The following is a 22,668-nucleotide window of genomic DNA, read 5'->3' on the forward strand; positions in this document are numbered from 1 at the left end:
CCAGTGTGTAAATTGGAAATGTTTAAATGTGTTTCAAAGCACTTTTAGGGTGCTGTGCCTTGTTAGGCAAATTCATTCATCTATTCAGATTAGTCTGTAAGTCGTGAGTTAGCGTTCTGTCATCTGAAAAGTACCTGTTTAGTAGTCTTGATCAGTTTAAACTTATGCGTGCTTGAACAACCGAGCTTGTTTGTTATTTCCTACCTTTGGAGAGTTTGATTTTGTTAATTTGAAAATAAGATACAAGTGAATGCAGATTTATGACTCTGACTACCTAGGTCATCTTTGGCAGACCACTTAAATTTTTGCTCCAGTTTTGGCATCCACAAGTTAAAGACATTTATCTTTCAAGCATTGCTAAGCATATTGAAACAATTAATGACTTAATTTCCTAAATAAAGGAAAACTGTCCAGCCTACGAATTGCAAGTGTTCCTTTATTCCTAGTTTCCTAGTTTCCTAAATTTTGAAAAATCATCAAGTTAGCAATTAGTTAGTGCTTTTGTCATAAAGGTTGCCTTTTTTCAGTGATCTATTTGCAATAGATCATAGGTATTAGAAACCAGTGAATATAACCAACCTTTTTTTTTCTGCTACTGTTCTTATTTCTGCAGTATGTACGCGTGTCTTTTGACACAAAGCCTGACCTCCTTCTGCATCTGATGACCAAAGAGTGGCAGCTTGAGCTCCCTAAACTTCTCATCTCTGTGCACGGAGGCCTTCAGAATTTTGAACTTCAGCCAAAACTCAAGCAAGTCTTTGGAAAAGGCCTCATTAAGGCTGCTATGACAACTGGAGCGTGGATATTCACTGGAGGAGTAAATACAGGTAAGAGCAACATTGAACTGAAAGCACAGTGGCATCTAGGAGGTTTCGTCACAGAAAAAAATTAGGACTGGTGAGATTAAGAAGCTTTCCATGTTTTATTTTGTTAGTGTTGGCTGTACTATGTGCAAACAAGAAAATGCCAAGTTCATACCAGCTTGGCAGCTACCAGGGAATGAAAGGTTTGCTAAAGCATGAAAAGCACATTGGGGAGTTGAAAATAAGCCTCCTATGAGGCAATTATATTACTGTATTGCCAGTGAAGACTTTGTAAGATCAACAGTAAGCTTCAGGGAGGGACTACTAACCAGAAACTGAAGAAGTCAAACCCTTATTGTATAAAACGGAAAACATTTTCATCCAGAAAAGACCTTTATTTTATCTTATAAGATGATCTGAAGTATGAAAGGAAAAAAGGTTCTGTTTTGTGGATGTAGGGGAAAACTTTATTGTGAATAAGTATCATTTTTTCCTTTCTTGTAGACAGCTTGACCTAATTTTTTTCTATTACCCCTGCAGCAAGAGTGATAACATTGCCATTTGTATTCAAAGTTAAGAACACCTGTAACATACCATATGGGTGTCCTAACGACCCAAGATAGCAGCTGGCCCAGCTCTGCTGGGAGACAGCATGTGAGTTTTGGTATATAAGCTGCAAAACATATTTCCCCAGGTAAAAAAGGTTGGGCAGTGTCTTCCCAGTTACCTTTCCTGAAGGAGGCAGAAAGGAGGAGAGAGTCAGGGGAAAATCAAAGAGTTCTGCTAGAGATAAATGCAAAAAGTTAGGATCTAGGACATGTACTTGCGAATTCTTATGTAATTCTCATTTGCTGCAGTAACAAAGCTATAATTTATTACTTGAGTAATCCCACAGAGTGTATCCTCTTACAGTCTATGGAAAACATTGTAATCACTCTGTTCATGCATTAATTTTAGTGCATTGTGGATCAACTGCTACATAGTTGAATGTGAATGCTTAATAGGAGTCTTGGACTTTTTAGTTTCCAGAGCACATAAAATTTAAAACAATATTGAGTTTTATCACAGCAGCAATACAAATGGCAAAGAGGCATAGCTTCTGCAATGCTAGATAGATACACAGACAGACTCACATGTATGTAACATCCCCCACATCTCTGCAGAACAAGGAAGAAAATCAGGTTAAATGTTGACCTGTGTACTGTTGTGATAACAGTTATGTTAGTTGCCAGGTACTCTTGTAGTGACAATGGCAAAGACAGATATAAATTTTAAGTTAAAAGCACATTAGAAAACTGTAGATGTTGTACACTCATTGCAGTGGATTACCACAGGAACTGTAGAAATGAAACTACAGAAATTTTGTAAACAAGGACTGACTGTAACATTTGCATTTGGCAAATGCATGACTGCTTCATACCATTTTTCAAATCATCGTAGTTGCAAATGCCAAAACAATACAAATAAACCAGAAAAGTCAACATAATTACTGTTGAAAAGGATTTTTTTCTTGTAATCAAAAATTAACTAGACAAAATAATGAAGGTCAAGTTGCTGTGTGTTATTTTGAAAACATGTAATTCCAGAAGCAATTCGGCATTATCAGTTACCTTTTATTGCTGTTTTGCATGGTTAGGTTTTCAGACTGTGTAGGTGGAAATGAAGTGTTTTATCTCTATGTGAAATAATACAAATTGAGAATTTCTGAGCAGAGTTTGTTCTGTTGATGATGAATTTTTAAATCAGGTTTCTCTTAAGGAAAAGTATAATTGAAAAATCCTGAAATACTGCTGTTGGACTGAGAATCAGTGATGTGACAGGAATGGTACATACCTGGCTATAACCATGACTGTTAAATGACTTTAAAAAGTTGTTCTGCATATTCATGTCATGCCAAAAGTTGATTATTCTGAATAGCAGAAGTTTTTGCAGTATGGACAGATTTTCTGCTTTGAATCCTTTGGGTTGCTGGATCATAGCTTAATTCATAGATGATTGCAGGTACAGGTTTTTTTTTTTTCCTTTTCCTGCACAGGAAGGAAATTAGACTCCAGGACTTAGAGCATTTATTAGGTTGTGAGTCTTTTACTTACATGGTCCATTTACAGTGCAGAAGAACGACGGCTAAAATCACATCTATTTTGTGACTGTTGTAATTCCAATCCAGTCATCTTGAAATTGTGGAATCTGAACAAGAAACAAACACAGAAACTGAGTAACAGATAAAATCTGCAGCAAATCCACAGAACTGTTTCAGTGCAGTCACATCATAAAAATAGTTATTGATACACAGGTAAAAAAATTATTTTATGAAATGGAAAGAGGAATGGCACTTGTCCTCTTGCAAGCATGCAAGGAACGTTATCAGAAAGCACTTGGAAAAGAGCTGGGGAGCAGTCATTCTCTCTGTGCTAATTCCTGTTTTCTCACTGATCCCCAGGGAGTTTTCTAATACTCTGCTGGAAGCTATCTCAGGTGACTGAGTTTGTTTGGAAAGAATGGTAAAATAGCTCACCACAGAGTAGTGTAATGATGTTTTCACATTTCCATCCTTTATTCAGACAGAAAGGAACATTTGTGTGCAAGCTACACTTTTTGGTGGGGGTTTGGGGCGATTTTTTAATTCCTGTGCTTGTTTCCGTGCTCGGGAAGATACAAATGCTTGCATGCACATATGTTTGTGAACACAAGTGCAGATAAACAAGTTACAGTCAGCTGTCAGCATTTCCAGTCTTATTTCTAGAGGTGTGTAATTTTTTCTTGCTACTTCATTTAATATTTTTTAGATTAGATAAAATGGACTTACAGTATTACTGTAATGATAATGTGAATATATTCATAGCTTTACTTAATTGTAAGCGTATGCATAGGTGTTCCCTAAAAAAGGAATTCTAAACTAAATCCATACCATAATGAACAAAAAGAACATAATTATTAATTGCTATTTTATGCTGTTTCTTTCCCAGGAGTCATTCGGCATGTTGGAGATGCACTGAAAGATCATGCCTCAAAATCTCGAGGGAAGATCTGCACCATCGGTATAGCTCCCTGGGGGATTGTGGAAAATCAAGAGGATCTGATTGGCAAAGATGTAAGCCCTATATTGATATAGATCACCTCCAATATATATAAATCTTAGTTATTTTTCCTTTTCTCTCCATCCCTCACTTAACAATTCCTTACAGAATTAATGTCTGCAGCAAAAAATCAATACATACACAGGTTTTCCATTATGGTTGATAGCAGGTTTGTCATGGCAACAGTAAAAATTCCTGCACTGTATGCTTTTTAAAAACAAATTATAAAGAAATTTCATGAAATGCTATTCTTATATTAAAGTTTCATTATTAGAACACTATGAACTCTGAAAAGTACCTAAGAAAACACTGATTGCAAAGCTTGAAGTCTGATTTATTTTAAAACAATGCTATGATGCATTGGTTAAATTCAGAATTGCAGACTGTTCCCCTTAAAATGTATTCCGTCCTATACATTTTTATTACTGCAGTTGTGATGAGTCTTATAAATGTATTGGACATAAGATCAGACCTCAAAGAATCATTACTTCAGTCACCTTCTGCAGGTCAGAGTCAGTGTTTCTTGTGATTCTTTCCAATCATTCTTCTCTTTCAAACCTATACTGTCACTGAGAAAGATTAACCCCCCAATTTTAAATACATGAAGAGTTTACTTACCCTGGCTATATGTTACCTGAAGCTTTTCTGAGCCCTTTTTTTTCCTCATCTCTGGTTCATTCCCAAGCAATCTGCCTGAGAAACAGTGGCTAACTTTGAGTGGAGAAGAGATATAGACTTCATTCTACATAATGAACATTTTTCTTGTCTACATTACTCTAAACCATTCTTCTCTGTATGTTCGTCCATTAGCAAGCTGGGGAGGGGAAGAAGATTCAATTATCAGTTAGGTCAGGAGGAATTACGATGAATATGAAGAAATTGATCCAACTGGACTTCATTGCAATTCACTATTAAGGTATAGCCATTAGGAGGAATTGTATTAGCATGGGTTTTTTACTGTAGTATCACCAGCGCTTGTATAATAGGGTTACCAATATATACAAACAAGCAGGATGGGAGTCTGCAGCAGTAATTCTGAGTCACTAATGAACTCTTCTGAGATGCAGTTGGAAAGGGGACTAGCAGAAATAGCTAATCACAAAGATGAGGTGCATCTTGTTAAAGAAGTGTAATGTACATATCAATTTCAAATAAGCAGTCTTTACTGACTATGCATGAAGTTCTGGCAGCATTGCAAGAAGAAAGAAGGCAAGAAAGGACATCAAATTAGTCAGGAATTTTGGGACATTGTTATTCCTCCATTAGTTATTTCCACCTGCTGGAAAGCCACCGTACGGACTGGTCCAAGGGCTACTGCAAGCACAATCTCTTGTTTAATCTGTTCAAAAGCCTGTCGTTGTTCAGGGCCCCACTGAAAATCATTCTTCTTTCTGGTCACTTGATAAAGAGGGCGTACAATCTGGCTGTAATCTGGAATATGCATTCTCCAGAAACCCACAACACCTAAGAAGGCTTGTGTTTCCTTTTTGTTAGTTGGTGGGGACATAGCTGTTATTTTGTTGATCACCTCTGTCGGGATCTGGCGACGCCCATCTTGCCATTTAATCCCTAAAAACTGGATCTCCCGGGCAGGTCCCTTGACCTTGCCTCTTTTTATGGCAAAACCAGCTTTCAGAAGAATTTGGATTATTTTCTCCCCTTTGTCAAAAACTTCTGCTGCTGTATCACCCCACACAATGATGTCATCAATGTATTGCAAATGTTCTGGAGCTCCACCCTTTTCTAGTGCAGTCTGGATCAGTCCATGGCAAATAGTAGGACTGTGTTTCCACCCCTGGGGCAGTCGATTCCAGGTGTACTGGATACCTCTCCAGGTAAAAGCAAACTGTGGCCTGCACTTTGGTGCCAAAGGAATAGAGAAAAATGCATTAGCAATGTCTATGGTGGCATACCACTTGGCTGCCTTTGACTCCAGTTCGTATTGAAGTTCTAGCATGTCTGGCACAGCAGCACTCAGCGGTGGCGTAACTTCATTTAGGCCACGATAGTCCACAGTTAATCTCCATTCTCCATCAGACTTTCGCACTGGCCATATAGAACTATTAAAGGGTGAGCGAGTCTTACTAATCACTCCTTGATTTTCTAATTGTCTAATCAGTTTATGAATGGGGATCAGGGAGTCTCGATTGGTGCGATATTGTCGTCGGTGCACCGTGGTAGTAGCAATTGGCACCTGTTGTTCTTCCACCTTCAGCAACCCCACAACAGAAGGATCCTCTGAGAGGCCAGGCAAGGTAGACAGCTGTTTAATGTCCTCAGTCTCTACAGCTGCTATACCAAAGGCCCATCTATACCCTTTTGGGTCCTTAAAATACCCTCTCTTGAGGTAGTCTATGCCAAGGATGCACGGAGCATCTGGGCCAGTCACAATGGGGTGCTTTTTCCATTCATTTTTAGTTAGGCTCACTTCGGCCTCCAATACAGATAACACTTGAGATCCTCCTGTTACTCCTGAAATACTGATAGGTTCTGCCCCTTTATGATCCGATGGCATTAGGGTGCACTGTGCACCAGTGTCTACCAAGGCTCGATACCTTTGTGGTTTTGATGTTCCAGGCCATCGAATCCACACAGTCCAATAAACTCTGTTGTCCCTTTCCTCCACCTGGCTGGAGGCAGGGCCCCCCTAATCAAGAAATGGATTTGTGCTGCTCACAGGGACTGGACCTTCATTTCTCCTATTCACACTTTGGAAAAAGGAATTTGAGGCCCATCTACCCTGACTGGGGTCCTGCTCACTGGTAACTGGAGCAGCCATCCTCCTAGAAAAATTCTCTCTGGTATTTCTTTTAGCTTGCAACTCACGTACTCGTGCCTGTAGGGTACTGGTAGGTTGTCCATGCCATCTGTTCATGTCTTCCCCATAACCACGCAGGGCAAACCACAGGATACCTCGTGATGTGTTCTGTTTCCTTTGAGCTGGTCCTGTAGGAGGGCGTTTTCTCCTAACAGCTGCAACGCGTGCCTGTGTAGGTAGAGAGTCAAGTTTATTCTCGATCCTGGACAGTTTGTCTGACAGTTGTTTAAATGAGTCCTTGTTTTCCTTTGTCAGTTTTTCCACAGCCGAGACACGGGCCTGCAGTGGGGAAGAAATACTATCTTCATACTGTCGCATACAGTTAGCCATTTCATCCACACTAGGTCGTGCCATAGCATTTTCTCCCCAGACTAATATTGACAATGTATGGGTATATGTCGGTGGAGCATTCTTCACAACCTTCCGGAACATGGATCGGTTGCATTCCACTTCATCAGGATCTACAGGATCTACAATTTCCCGTGGGTGTCTATAAATGATCTCTTGCACAGCTAGTTGTCTAAGGTAGTTAATACCTTTTTCTATAGTGGTCCATTTGCTTAGGTGGCTCATAACATCATCTTTATAGGGATACCTGCTCTTTACAGCTGACAAGAGTCGCCTCCAGAGACTGATAGTGTTTGACTTTCATGCAAGCGCCTTATCAATACCACCATCTCTGGACAGGGATCCCAACTGTCTGGCTTCTCTACCGTCTAATTGCATGCTATCTGCCCCATTATCCCAGCATCGGAGCAGCCAGGTAATAATTGGCTCACCATCATAACGGCTGAAATCTTTCCTTATATTTCTCAGGTCCTTCAGGGATAAGGAGTGGTAGGTTATCTCTACATCCGAGTCCTCCTCCTGTGATAGTTCTGCTTTAGAACGACCTTTCTTCTGTGATGGGTCTGCTTTAAAATGACGATCAAGGGAACCCCCATCTGTGTCAGGCCCTGACTCTGCCTGAGAAGGGCCCTCACCTGGGTCATGTGATGGCTCTGCCTTAGAAGGCTCTGAGTCATCATCTTCCTCTTCACGAGCTGATTTCTTTCGGTATTTCTTCCTGGTTACAGGAGCAATTGGTACAGATTCGTTAGATGCTGGGGTCTGAGTAGATGCAGTGGCTGTCGTGGGAGTGCTGAGACTCGTTAGAGTCTGAGTAACTGCAGTGGCCATCTTGGGGGGTGTAGCAGCTGCGGTGCGAGCTGTAGCGGCAGCACACGCTGTAGGATCTGAGGTGGCTGCATAACACCTACACCTGTCCCTGCACCGATACTTAATCTTATCCCACATCAGAAACACATTCAGGACAACCGAAAATAAAAACATGCCACCTAGACAGCACCATCCGAATTTCACAAAATCTAGAGGAATCAGCTTGGCAGAAAAGGAGAAGGTACTATTTCCCAAAGTAAAATTGGAAGTGTAATCATTAACACAATCAGCTAAAGGACGCCCGGAGCCCGCAGATAAAATCGCTGCTACCGCGGTCAGAATAGTAACAGCCCAGTTTATCACGACATAAATCAGTATGAAACGCCATAACAAAACAATGCACATTGACCAGTGCCCAGCAGTGATAAACTGCACATAAACAGTAACAAACAGCGCATACGGCAAGTAAGGTATCATTACACTTAACTCTGTAAAAGGCTTTATAAAGAGATGAGATAACACAGCATTCAAAAATGACATCAGCATCTTCGCTATCTGTTTTAATTTCCAACCCCTCGTAAATCTCAAAGGAAGAAATCTGATACTCTCTCAGCTGAGCTCTCCGGGTCTCCTCCCGCCGGAGCTGGGATTCGACTTATCAGAGGAACCTGTTGGAGCTTCTCTCGAGCCCCACGTTGGGCGCCAATAAATCTGTCACGGTTTAAAGCTGGGCTGGCGATTAAACCTGCAGCAGACGCTCTCTGTTAACCCTCCCCCCCCCCACCCGAAGGGAAAGGGAAAGGGAAAAGGGAGAGAGACTTACGGGTTGGAAAGTTAAAACAGTTTTAATAAACCTATAATAATGAAAAAGAGTATAATAATATTGGAATAATCAAATATATACAAATATATATACAAAACCAAGATCGAGCTCCCCCGATGTCGGCAACGTCACCACCGGCACTGCAGGGCAGGCTCCGGGAAGGCCCAGGCTGGGCCTAGCGACGGTCGAGAGCTGGATTCAGGGATGCACAGATCAGGATCGGGGGCAGCAGGAAAACAGTCGGAGTCCTCCTTGGACACCGGCCATAGCAGAAAAAAGCAAGAGCGAGCAAGAGGAGCGAGACCCTCGTGATCCCCCCGCTTTATACCGAGAATGACGTGTAAGGGATGGAATACCCTCGTTGGTCAATTTTGGGTCACCTGCCCTGTCTGCTCCCCCCTGCAGCTGCGACCCCCCCCTTCGGCTTTTCACTTGTAAGCAGTGAGGAATTCAGCGGTGACCTTGGTTTCTCTAAGAAAAAAGTACAGCAAGAGCCTTACTGCACAACATCCCTACCGGTGCCTCAGCGATAACTACAAACTTCGAGCGTTATCAGTCCTGGAAGCAGACACTGTCTGCAAAAACATGCAGTTAGTTTCAGAAAGTGCAGTTATTTAGAGGAGACTTAGCTGAAAGTAAAAATCACTGAAAGGAAAATCGGCCTGGTTTAGGCCAAACCAGGACAGCTACCTACCTCTGTTCTCAGCTAGTTATCACCTTAGTTAAAAGAGGCTCTGGAGCCTTCTTTTACAGAAAGAGCTGAAGAAAGAAGTTGGTTTCCCAGCTGTTCCAGCCAACTGGAACAGCTCCCCCTGATACCTGATTTCTTTAAGAGATGTTTTCCTCTAAATATCCTTCCATTTTAACAGGAAACCAAGAAGTTGTATGCTAACTTTTTTTTAAAAAAACAAACTTTCTGGTAAATCAAAAAAGGTTAATACTTAGTCTGATCATCAAACAGAAAATGTCAAAAGTTTAAAAAACAGTAAAGAAAACAAATTTGGGTAAAGCCTTCCATTAATGCAGCCACAATTATATCAGTAGGATTACAATTACAGGGTCATCATCAAGGACAAAAATAGTTCCAAAATGTATACATGATAGACAAAATTGAAACTTTTCCTCTGAACCTCCTGGACCCTAATATTTTCATAAAATTATAGATCAATGGCATGATGCAATGCTGAAATGCTTCTGGTTTTATCCATCTCTAGTGCCCATGTAATGACATTGCCTTATGCTTACCAATATTGAATTTTGTCTTCCATTTTATTGCTTAGTCAGGCTGCTTTATGAAGACTTTCTTTAACTCTTCATAGTCCGCCAAAATATCTGTAACCTTTTTACACTTTTATTAACCCCAAATCCCTTACAGCTGTGTCGAACAGAACATGACACAACTTGAGTTAGATCGCTTATGTTACTAAATCCTCCTAGTAATACTCGGTCTTTGCAAAAATTAACTTTTACTTCTTACTGTTTTCCTTCCCTTCCCCAGTTACTAATCCCTCAAAGGACTTTCGCTCTTATCCAATGTGTGCAGTTTCTTTAGAAGAGAAGCATTTTGTGAGGAAGCTTTTTGAAAGCTTTTTGAAAATCAAAGTGTACTATATTGACTGGCTCATTAGAGGTGAATGCTGTGAAATGAACCAAGAGGGGGGAAATATAAATAGTACCATACGCATGTAAAGTGAATCATCATTAAGCAAGAAACAAAGGCGACAAAGGATTATGCAGGGGGAAAAAAAGGTCAACCAATAGTGAAAGGCCTGTCTAACTCCGGCATCAATGTGGCTTTATGCCTATATGCACTATGTCTAGTTAAATTATCATCACGAGTGAAGAGTTGTCAAAACATACCATTCCAGCATCCGATAGATACAGAAAATTGTCTTAGTCATGGGATTTGGGGAGGGGGAGGGAGCGGGGGGAGTTACTGCCATTGCACATGCCCCAGTGCATGCTGCCTCCCTGTGCCTCATGGCAAGTCAGGCGTGCTCAGCAGAGCTGTGCCTCTGCTAATGCTCCAACCTTTGCCTGGCTTATATGGATCTTGAAGTCATAGCTGAGGAGTTTTATTACATTTACCAGTCCGTCCAAATCAGTCAGCTCTTGGGAATCTCAAGGGCTTTCCTCAGAGCCATAAAGAGAACTGGCCAAGTTAAGCAAAATATTACTGTTGTTTGCTATTTGTTATATTGTGATGGTTAAAGATCCCTAAAGATGTGTCTTACACCAGTACTGTAAAAGCAATATGGCAGAAAATAGTGCCCCTCTTAACACATTTAGATTCTAATTTAAAAACAAAGCATGCAAGGGAAAGGTAGGTAGTTGCCTTATTTCCAGTTTTCTGATAGAACTGAGAATGCAAGGTGGCTTGCTCAGTCTTGTAGAAAACTTGGATTATAAAGTTTCTCCCTACATACAGAGCCATTCTTCCTTTTAAAAGTGTGCGCTGTGAGTCTTCATAGGATAGACGTCTTTCCTTTCAGAGCCTTTCGTTCTGTTTAGTTAAGTCCTAATTTGGGTTTAATTCCTAGTCACCTCAGTAGGAACAATGCCTGGATTACAAAGAGAACACTGAGTTTAGTACTTCCCTTTTGCTCAATGAAATCATTCAAATAAGTTTCATTTTTAGTCCAAAGAAGCTAGTATTTGAGACTTAAGTCAAAATATGCTTTTATTGCGCGGCTCAGTGAAAAGGACATTTCCAGCATACTGTGATACGTCATTGATCCCTCAGGATGCTGTAGTATACAACCTACTAACTTGAATACAATGCATTTTTTTAGTAACTAAAGTTTTGAGAAGAAAAAAAAACACAACACTTTTCCTTACTGAACTAATTGAAACTAAAACTGAGCTTCTGTGCTGCTATGCTGAATCACTGCAAAACGCGTAACACCCACTCTTCCATGCCTGCTATAAAAATCCTTCCATGCTTGAATCCAGCAAGTTGACATAAGGAGAAATTCCTGAATTCTCTCAAAATTTCTTGGGTTTTATTTCACTCCCTTAGAGTACCAGTATTGGCATGGATTGTAGTGTGTTTTTGCTCCCTATATTCATTGATCTTTTGGTTACACTCAACAACTAGAGTGGCAAAACAGAAGCTCAGCAGAAATTTTGGAAAAAGTAAAATACTTATTGTCTTTGACAAAGGCTTTAGCCAGTGAAAAGAAAGTGATAGTGGTCAGCTTTTATCATTTAGCGCAGCAGAATGCACAACCCAAAATATAAGCTTACTTTGTAGACTTGTACATAAACAGATAAAAGTGCTACATAAAAGCGCTGTTATCAGAAAGAAAACTACTTTCTCACAGCAAATATATGTCTATAGAATAAATACATATTTATTATACAAATATATATTACATAAAAATGTATTATAGATATATATCATTATATGTTATACATTATATATATTTTATATATATCTCTCTTAACCCCTTTCATGCACTTTGTATTCCGGAATCAATTATACTTTTTACTTCCTAGATCTCAAATGTTGGAAGCATGATCATTGCCAGTTGTAGATGTTCTTTATGGAATTCATTAATAACAGATGCCTGTTCTTTTGTACTGCTCAGAATATTCAGAAAAAATAAATTTAATTGAATTCAAGCAATGAGTATACTGCTACTTGAAACCTACTCTCTTATACAGCTGAAATCATAAAAATAAGGAGCAAGTATTGTCCCTATTTATATAAACGCTAAATTTATATTGGACTAAATGTAAGTTGAATCCAAACATCCTTAGATATTTCTTTTGTTAAAAAATAAAGCCTGGCTTTCTCAATCTGTTTCTAGATAATGCTTCTGATTTATGAAAGACTACAGTTTCAGAGTAACCAATTCTTATATTAGTGCAGTTGCTGAATTTTCTAACTATGACCAGAGGTAAGAACATGTCATCAGCAAAGTTTTCTCTGGGATGCTCAAACGGTACTCACAGCAGAACTCTGCAGACTTGCTCTACTTGCTCAGTTATATCTTCAGCTTTTATCAGTATTGATTTGGATGGTGGAATAGGGAGGAAATTTAAAAGCTGGAAGGTTGTATGCACTTCAGAGGGCAGGGTCACAACAGAGAAGTTAGAAGTCAGTCTCTCATAGGTCAGATGCTAGCATTAACTTCTCAAAGTCCCTGGACAATAACACACTGGATAACTTCTTCAGGAAAGGTGGGGACCTTCCATGTTGTAGAAGGTCACCAGGTAATTATTAATAGTTAACAACTCGATTACATCATAACTCAATGCTGTCTCAGAAGGATGAGTATTACGCTGGAATTTAGTAACAGGACTGATATACGAACCTTAGGAATCATTCATTTTTATGGCACTGGGCACAGGTGAGACCAACGTCTGTTTATAAGACAAGTCAAGGAAATTAGAGCAAACAGGAGGTGCAGAAAACACAACCAATGAGGAAATATTAAAGTGGAGAGAACTGGAATTGTTTACTATATACAGCTGAACTGAGAAAGGCTTATTTTCATCAACACACCCAGTCCTGCCGCACTCCCTTCTCCCTGATTCCACCTGTAAATGCTTCATTATGAAGGACTTCACTCTGCCAGTACCAAGTCCCCTTCATTTTCAGAATACCACCTACCTCCCTAAGATTACCAAAGGTTATCCAAACCAGAAAAAGTGTGCATTCAAGAATTAGCGTCGCCTTAGAATTAGTGTCTCCTTACCATTCATGTATATGAAAAAAATCATATAGCTCTCAGGCTTGATAGGTATGTAGCCAGAACTCACCACTTTAAACCGCAGCCTTTAAAACAGATTCCAGTGAGTCTTGTCAGAAAGACCAGCGTTCATGCTACCTGCTCTGTATGTGTGTACCAGACAACACATACATCAGACTGTCAAGATGGGCTACATGTTTCCTTTTTGTTCTTTCATAATAATCAGAATAACAGCGTTAGCTATAGCATGACACTGCTTCCTTCTGTCTCTCATACTTCTTTGTTATTAGTGTGTCAGAAGTATTATGTTTTGCTTTAATTATTTTCAGCAGGTTTCAGAATAACAATAGAAGTTACAAATCTCGGGCAACTAATTAGTAAGTGTATATTGTTTTATTGTTATTGGATTTGTTGTTACCAATTTTGGCTTGGTTTTGGCAGATATTTTGCAATTATCCTTCAAGAAATATGTTATTCTTTGAGAATAAATTGAGTTGCTGGGGAAAAAATATTACAAATAACCGTAAATAGTTCACAAGTTTGTTTCACTATAACTTTTATCCAGTATCAAAGTATCAGAGTCCCCTTGCAGGCTGGGTCAGGAAATAGTTACTCTAAGGAAAGGTGTAAGGAAGAGAGTTTGCAGCTCTCTCATTGCAAAATACAAGGTAAGAAGCATGCCTGGGGTGAAGCTGGGGACTGATATATTTGTAGCATGTATGGAGAATTTGGACCATGATGCTTCCAGGATCCTCTAAATTAAACCAGGAACTACTCTGTTCCCTGATGTACCCCAGAACAGTGAGGCTGCAGGGAAGGCTTAATTTGAACAACAGCTACTACTTTTTGAGAAGCAAAGCAAAGCTCGCATCTCTCTTTTTCCACCACTACTTTGAACAGACTGAGTCTGTTGTAAATTCTTTGCCTTCACCTAGACTGCCCAGGTCCGTGCATTGGATCACATGGCACATGCATGCTCGTTGTCCATGCTGAGTTACCCTGAGAGATTTTTCGAGTGCTGTCCCTATGTTGAGTGTCATGTGCCCACGGGGAACGTAAACAGAATATAACAGTGCTTTTAGTTAAAGCTTGCTGCCACCTCAGGGTGCAAAGGCAACTGCTGGGGCTAGCCCAGCTCCTCACCTATTGACAGAATGCCCTCAGCCCGTGCAGCACGAGTACTGCTACACAGCATGGCTGCTGTCACATTCATTGACCTATATTTAGAGGGGTTGTCTTGAGCATAAATGCTTCCTTTCAACTCTGCAGAGGAAGATGCCAGGGGACATTACTTCCTCTTCTCAATGCAGAAAGAGGATGAGCAGACATTAAAGTCAAAGTTTTCACAACCTTTTAACTTGCCTGTAAAATGTAAGGGATTGAAAAGAACAAAGGAATGGGAACTGCAAGAGTGAGAAACTGAAAATCTGCTGAGTGTAGTGGAAAAGCAATTCGCCTCAAGGAAATAGCCTCAAAGCCTAGGATTTTCTTGCCTCCCTAAGGTTTTGCTTATCCTTTAATCAGGAAAAGAGTCTGACAGTGTGGTTTGCAAAATTTATTATTAAAAAAAAGTATATCAGCTGTTGAAATGTGCATGCTGTGAACAGTTAATTGAAAATAATCGTATTCTCATTTTCACGTCTATAAAAGTTATTAATAAGAAGATTCACCTTGTAGCTAAACAGCAGACAGAGAACCAAAGCATAGCCTTCTAATCTGCCCTGAAGCAGCATTACTAAATCAATGTATGGAGCCTTTGGTGCTGCAGCTCATTAAACTGTAGATCAAGCTGTCACTGTTAGAAAGTTTTGAGCTGTGGCTCTCAGGGCCAAACCACAAGCTGTCAGTAGAATTGCATGCACAGTGGCTTGTAATCATACAATGAATGGGCAACTCAAGTCATTCCTCTTCTATCAGATCTTTCTGGCCTGTGCCTTATATGTATTGAGAGATGGGGCAGGTATCAGTTTAAAAAAATATGTGACTGTTTTAGTTTGATTTTATTTGATCCTTAGGCCTGTGAGAAAGAACATTCTTTTTCTTTCTGACTGTGGCATGGCACGCATGGTTTCTGTGTCTGTAGAAGCTAGTTAATGAACATATTCCAGCAGCGTGTTGGTATTTGTTAAGTTATATGTGCCTGCAAAGTGAATGGGGCACCAAAAGAAACATTATAAAAGAAACTTGAGCCAAAGCTATCACCTGTTCTCACAGTGGAGTGCACTGCCTTGCTGTTGGCCAGCTGCCCTCTTGGTCTTCTCAGATGTATTTCCTCCCTTTTACAGGATGAACACCTTACAGAGTACCTTCTGTGTGACAGTTTATAACAGCAAAAGACGTCTGTGTGTTTCACCTTGCCATCCAAGAGTTGACCAAAGTGCTCCAAGCATTCGCAAGTGAAAATAATAGAAAGAGATATGTCTGGCCAAAGAATTACTATATGATATTATTTATAAAAAATTATATCTCAATTAGAGAGCTCTTTAGAATAACAAAAAGGGAGAGAAGCTTAGGAAGAAGTTAATAAATTAATATATTTCTCTTTGCAAGCATTTTTTGTCAAAACATGAGTGTACACTTTTGTGCATTAAAAAGCACAAGATGTTGTTAGATTTGCCAAATGAATAATGCCAGAGTTGTGAAGAAAATTCGTTGCAGATGAAGTATAGCCCAGCTGAGTTTTGTAACAAGTCACTTCAGCATTTCTTCAGCTAGGACTTCATTTTACAAATTTTCATGAGTTTTGTCTTTCCAAAAAGACAAGACATACGTAAACAATGCAGGAAGCAATATTTCTAGCAAATGTCTTTGTACGATCAGCCGGGATCCCTTGACACAGCACCAATTCTTTTGCCACATCAGTGCAGTCTTACCTATTTCACTGGAAACCCACCAAAGTAGCTGACAGCCAAATGTGGCACAGTGCTATTATTTGGTCTGTCTGGAGGCTATGAGTGGGATAACTGCAACAATTCACTCTGTTTGTCTGCAGAAGTTTCTCCTGATGAAATCAGATTGAAGGAAGTTTAGCAAACTCCTCATTGAATGGAAGCTTTCTAAAGCTGTTGTGCACACAAGCAACTGCCTTTGTACTATGCTAAGAATGGACCATTAGTTTAGGAAATTGAAAATGTGGTGTAATATCATGTGTACACCTCTCCAAGAGTGGAACTCACCTGTATTGGTGTGTCTGCAGAGGACCTCCTGTGCTGGTGGCTCTGAATGAGCTAGAACAGGAGTCGGTGCTGGGTGGGGTCTGTGAAGGAAGAATCAAAGGTTTCGATCAGATGAGGTGAGGATTTACAGCAACGCTATTGAAAGCAGCAGACAGGGTGTACAGTGTGTGTGTGTACAGTGTGTGTGTGTAGTCACACAGATCTTTGGAGGACTAACCATTAGCTGGCCTTAACACTGAAACAGTGGCCATTGATGCTATTGAAACAGATTACCATGGAAAACCCTTTAAGCAGTGTCTGAGTCTAAAAGGTTAGTGTTTACAAGAGGTGGCCACACTGGTTTAAGTGCTACAATTATTTTCTACTTTACACATAGAAGACAGCAGTGCTCAAGTGCAATACTTACAAACAGTTTTGATTTTTTTCTTTTTCCTTTCTATCATCTTGTCAGCTGGTATCTTATAATTGATTTGGTTCAGAGGGTCTCTTCTGTTTAGTACTTTTTTTTCCCCTCTGTCTCTAAAATGCAGGTGGTCCGACCATACCAGACGATGTCCAATCCCATGAGTAAGCTGACAGTGCTCAACAGTATGCATTCTCATTTTATTTTGGCTGACAATGGCACTACTGGTAAATACGGAGCAGAAGTGAAACTTCGTAGACAGCTGGAAAAGCACATTTCACTTCAGAAGATAAATACAAGTGAGTAACTTTTTGCTTGTATTGTTTTATAATTGCAATTATATCGAAGACACTATGAGTTTAAATAGTCAAAAAGGTCTGTATATTTTGGGGAGTAGTTCTACTGTCTAAAATGGTGAGCATGAGCTAATAAAAGCAAATAATGCTGAACAAAGATAATAAAATTTGATTTTAGAGCACTGTGGGTAAGGGTACAGCACAAATAGCTGAATTTGTTTCTGGTAAGTTTCAAACAGTATTTGTCAAGGCTCTTCAGGTTCAACTTAGGTCTTTGGTACGCCCACCTCCTTAAAACTGTATACAGTTCTGGTCCCCTTCGTTTTGTAAAGAATACAGTGGAATTACTGAAGGTAGAGAAAAGGGTGACAAAATGCAAGGGAGAGCTTTTTATGATAGACTTTGCATGTTGGAAGAGGTGTATAGGGGTATATAAAATCCTGCATGATTGCAGGAGAAATGACTGGACAACTCAAGCAGTCCCAGAGCCATTGATACTGAGAGACAGAGTATCCCACAGAAGTGTTACTATATGTTTGCGCTATGTTTATTAGTTTTTCCGAGGCAGCTGTCATTAGCCACAGACAGAGGCAGAATATGAAGTTAGATGGTCCTTTCACCTCGTCTTTTACAATTATGATGACACATTCAACATGATGATCAGACTGAAGCCCCAGTTTTTCTCTCAGTTATAGTTTTTTTGCTTTTATAATGATGTACCACTTTCCTACATAAAATAAAAAGTAAATAGTCACCTAAGTAAGCACTTCTGCTTGGATAAAATAAAATCTGATATCTCAATATTAGTATTTTTATTTCTATAGTGTACGGGTGCTTAATTTAGATGGGGAGTTGATTTCTAGATATTTTGGATTTTTTTTTCTTTTGTTTACAATCATTTAGTTTTTAGAAACTTAGTGCTATCAAAAAAAAAAAAAAGGATCAGCTCTAGAAATTCAACCTAGGGAAGAAATATTTCTTTGGACATTAGCCAGGCAGGAATTTTTTTAGTCTCACAAACAAACCTCAGTGTTGTACCTGCATAAGCTACCTTTAGGAATGACAACATGTCACAGCTTAAAGTGAACTCATTTTTCAAAAGTGATCATATGCACAGCCTTTCTGCTGATAACTATCTGTAAACATGCAATTTTGAGACCAGAAATGGCAATAGTTTTCATGATACAGGCACTTGAAACTGGAATGAGACTAGGAAACCCATTTAGAGTCTCAGACACTATGATGATAATGAATTACAGGCAGGCCCAATGGGGTGAACATAAACTAGCGTGTTAGTCGTGCTTGGTAAAGCTTTTTGTATAATGAGTAGAGTATGTGTTTAAATTAAAATGGTGTGCTATTTACACCTTTCAACACCACTCACTGCATTAACTACATGCACTACGGGCTTATTGTTTTTACGATATTATCACTGAAATCGGGAATAAAAATCCTTAACACTGGGTTTAGTACTAACAAGCAGGCATTACTTTGTTCAGCTGAGGGACATGGGGGATCGCTCCACCTAACATGTCCACCTAGGGACAAAAGAGCACTCATTATATACATTATAAAAAAATGAATATTCATACAATTCCCGAGAAAAGCCTACCTATTCCAACAAACCTTATGCATATGCTAATGCATTATGTAACTGCCTTTGCGCACGCGTACTAAATTGGGGAGGGGGTCATTGGTAGTCTCTGGTGGTCGTAATCCCCCATAGTGATGCTGTCTGCTGTATGACTCCGCTTCTGCACAAGCGTGGGTGATGCCTTTCTGCTGACACATGCAGGTGACTCCAAGGAAAAGATCCTGTTTTGGTTCCTACAGGATTTATCTCTTCTCCTGGCGCCAGAGCTGTGAATCAGGTCATTTAAGACACTACAAAGATGTTGTTTGCAGTCTTGTCTTTGGCCCTTCTTTGTAGTTAGTGAGGAATTTAACAGAGACCTTGGATTCTCTAAGAATAAGCACAAGCAAGAGTTTATCTGCATACCATCCTCACCAGTACCTCAGTGATAACTATAACTTTAAGCGTTATCACTCCTAGTAGCAGACACTGTCTGCAAAACATGCAGTTAGCTTCAGAAAGTGCAGTTACTTTAGCTGAAAGGAAAAATCACTGAAAGGGAAATTGGTTCTGTTTAAAGGTAACACAAAGTAGGCCCTTTTAGGGCCTACTTTGAGGCCTACTTTTACTAAACCCTCTGGTATCAATATCAGAGTATATATTGCTCTTTCTCAGGGAGCTTGTGTAGGTATGCACAAATGTCTGTGCATCCTAAGCGGTGTGTGCATGCATATGCATTTCCTTAGCAGGTGGAGATAATATGATCTCATCCTAGGTTGACCAGCAACAAAAACTCACATTTGAAAGTAGCATATATGATGTAATCAAACCGTAGAAAACTGTGCCATAAATAATAATTACTTTGAGGACATTTATAAGAAAAATATGAGCTTTTGCAGTTTACAGCATGACATTGTGTTGGGGAAATCTTTATGTTAAAAAATAAATCTCTTTAGAGAGATTTAACTTAATTCAGGCTTGGAGAAGAGGTTTATCTGTTGAAAAGTGATTGATGGATAAGCCTCCAAACTTTGGTGGTTCAAGTCAAATGCTTGCCTGACCTCCTCAAACACCTACAAAAAATGAAGGATTTCTCTTCTCTGGTTTCTCTCTGCAGCCCCCTGCCCTTGCCCCCAGGAGTATGTATCTTCCTTTTCTCTTCCCTTTTCTCTTCCCTTTTCTCTGTGACAGAGTCTCTCTATCATTTAACCTCTCCCCCCCAAATCTCACTCTCTTATGAACACAAAAACACTTGGGTCTCACAACACTTCTTCAAAATAAAAAGGTGAGAGAACTGTTAAGAAGGAAGGCTACAGGTAAGATTTGTGCCTCTTGGTCCAGTGACATCCAAAATGTTTCTGCCACATTTTGTTTTCCTTTGTTTTAAAAGAAGGTGACTGAGTTCTGCCCAGCCTCTAGCTAATAGAAAGGTGACCATATGGATGAGAGAAGGACCACCTGCCCTGTTGGGTCAGCCAAACAGATGGCCACTTTCTGACACCTTTGCTTACCCTCATTCCTAGCAGAGCAATGGAGATCCTTGTCCCTGTGATGCAGGGGCATTGCTGCAAAGGGATCTTCATCCAAACGGGAGTGTGTGCAGCCATGCATGTGTGTCCTTACTTACCATGTTCCAGTAGCAAGCATGTGGAGTGGGGAGAAACACTGGCAGTATCAGACTTTTGTTTGCTGGAGAGTCAGGAAAAGGTACAATTTTAGTTACCTGCCAAACAAAACAGCAGAGGGCTAGAAAACAGAGCAGATTTAGGAACTAATAAACAGTTGGTAACTTCGTATTTCACAGCCTGTCCCTGGACAATGGTGCTGAAAGCAGATTTTATTCTTATTTTTATGCCTGCCTGACTTTTACATGCTAGGCTTGTCATTTGTTCTTATTTACTTTCCTTTTCTTCAACTATATCTTTTTCCCGTGCAGTGATAGCTCTCCTGGATGTCTGGGATCACACACTATTCATAGAGGGAAACTTCAAGCTTGTGCTCACCTATTAAAGACACACAAAATGGTATTCTCTCCAAATAGATTAGGACAACGGCAGTCTCTTTTATAAAATTTAAGATTAAAACAGGTCATTAAGTATGCCAGATAATTCTGAAAGACTCAGCTGGTTTTGTTCCTAATATGGCACCACTCTCAGTCATTCAGCAGTATCTAATTTCCTGAATGAGAGTACTATTAAATAATAATAATAAAAAGCTTGCCTTATGCCCCTTATGAGCACTAGAGAAAATATTTCATTGAATACTCTGTTCCCACTCTACTTTTCTAGCTTTTACCACTTTCAAAGCTCTTATTTTGTCCACAGCAAACATTCAAGAATTAAAAAATGCTTTCCAGGCAAGCAGAGGGTACAGTTGCATTTGTTGATCAGTCTGAGTCTGCAGGTTCAGGACAGAGTCACTCAGTTGTGCATTTAGCTAGAGATCAATTTGACACTTCAATGTTCAGGGCAGGTCTTTCTTATTTTCACAAGTGAAGACTATTTTAACACAGCACAGCAACCATCTCTTGCAGCGAGCCACAAGTTGTCTCAAACTCATGAAGTTTCAGTGCGCATCATTTTGTAGTAAGAAATGTTGAAAGTAAGAGGAACTTTTCTAAAGCTGTTTCAAGATCAAAAGGACATGTTGAAGGTGGTCTGATCAGAAATGTTTCTGGTTTCCAATTCACACAAACATCTGAGTCCTGGACTTTTTGCGGGAATTTAAAGGCAGGAAGATCACCCTAAGATATGCTCTGGAAGGAAAGAAAAATACCTTTTTGACCATCTCTGCCATATGGTTCATTTGTACAATATTGCATGGATAATTTGACAGCTCATGTAAAAACTTTTACATTGAAATATGAAGTTAAAACAATTTTAGTTCATCCTGTTCCAAAAATATTGCATTAATTAGCAGAAAGTTTTCATGACAAATGTACAGAGATTTTAAATGCAACAAAATATCCCAGTTCAAGAGGTGTGATTTTTCAGAGATACAGCAAGTGGACTGCAGCTGTGTTTCCAGTTATGATACTATGCTCATACTGTTTCATGCAGGTATCTATAGCATGTCAGGCTGACGTGACTCAATGCTGCCAGGTTACCGATTTCTGATTCACTGCTTCTGGAAGTGCTTATAATACTAAACTCTTTCTCACTGCCTTGAACGCAGGAGGGTTCACAGTTATTCATAGAATGATAGGTTTCATATGGGCTGGAACAGACCTCTGAAGGTCCCCAGTCTGAGTCTCCTCTCAAAGTGGACTATTGTCAATACTAGATAAGCTTGTCCGTAGCTTTGTTTAGCCAAGTCTGAAAACCTCTAATAATGGATATTCAACCATCCATATGGGCTCCAGGAAAATGTTTGGAAACTTTCCCCGCCCCACCATCAATGTCTGATCTGGAGCCCCCAACCGCTATTTGTGGCCATTTTCGCTTCATAGGCCCTGGCCTATGTAGAAGTGTATGGCTCTAACACCTTTTTGACACCCCTGCAGATAGTTGTAGGCAGGTACTATATTACTACTTAGACTTGTTTTCAAAAGGTTAAACAACCCTGCTGTCTCAAACTCTCTTCTTCAGACATATGCTCTAAGCCACTGTATAGCTTAGCAGCTTTTCTCTGAATGCTTGCCAGTTTCTCCTCATCCTTCTTGAAGTGGACAGCCCAAACCTGAATGCAGTAGTTCAGATGCAGCCCCACTAGTGATGAACAGAGTGGGCATGGGATAAAAACTCACACTTGACACACTTCTGTAACGTAGCAAAAGTGCATGGTTTGCCTTATGTACACTGAGAGCATGCTGTTGGATCACATTCAGATTGACATCCACTTTAAC

General features: G+C 39.8%; 1 protein-coding gene across 1 annotated transcript in view; it reads left to right on the forward strand.

Moving 5' to 3' along the window:
• Positions 1-22,668, forward strand: part of TRPM3 (transient receptor potential cation channel subfamily M member 3) — a 490,459-nt gene that overhangs the window by 340,723 nt on the left and 127,068 nt on the right. The window contains exons 4-6 of the mRNA XM_068423967.1: positions 614-827; positions 3,770-3,894; positions 17,083-17,254. Of these exons, the coding sequence (XP_068280068.1) occupies positions 614-827; positions 3,770-3,894; positions 17,083-17,254 (511 nt within the window). The remainder of the gene's footprint in view (positions 1-613; positions 828-3,769; positions 3,895-17,082; positions 17,255-22,668) is intronic.

Source organism: Nyctibius grandis, chromosome Z (genome assembly GCF_013368605.1).
Source record: "Nyctibius grandis isolate bNycGra1 chromosome Z, bNycGra1.pri, whole genome shotgun sequence".
Lineage (NCBI taxonomy): Eukaryota > Metazoa > Chordata > Aves > Nyctibiiformes > Nyctibiidae > Nyctibius > Nyctibius grandis.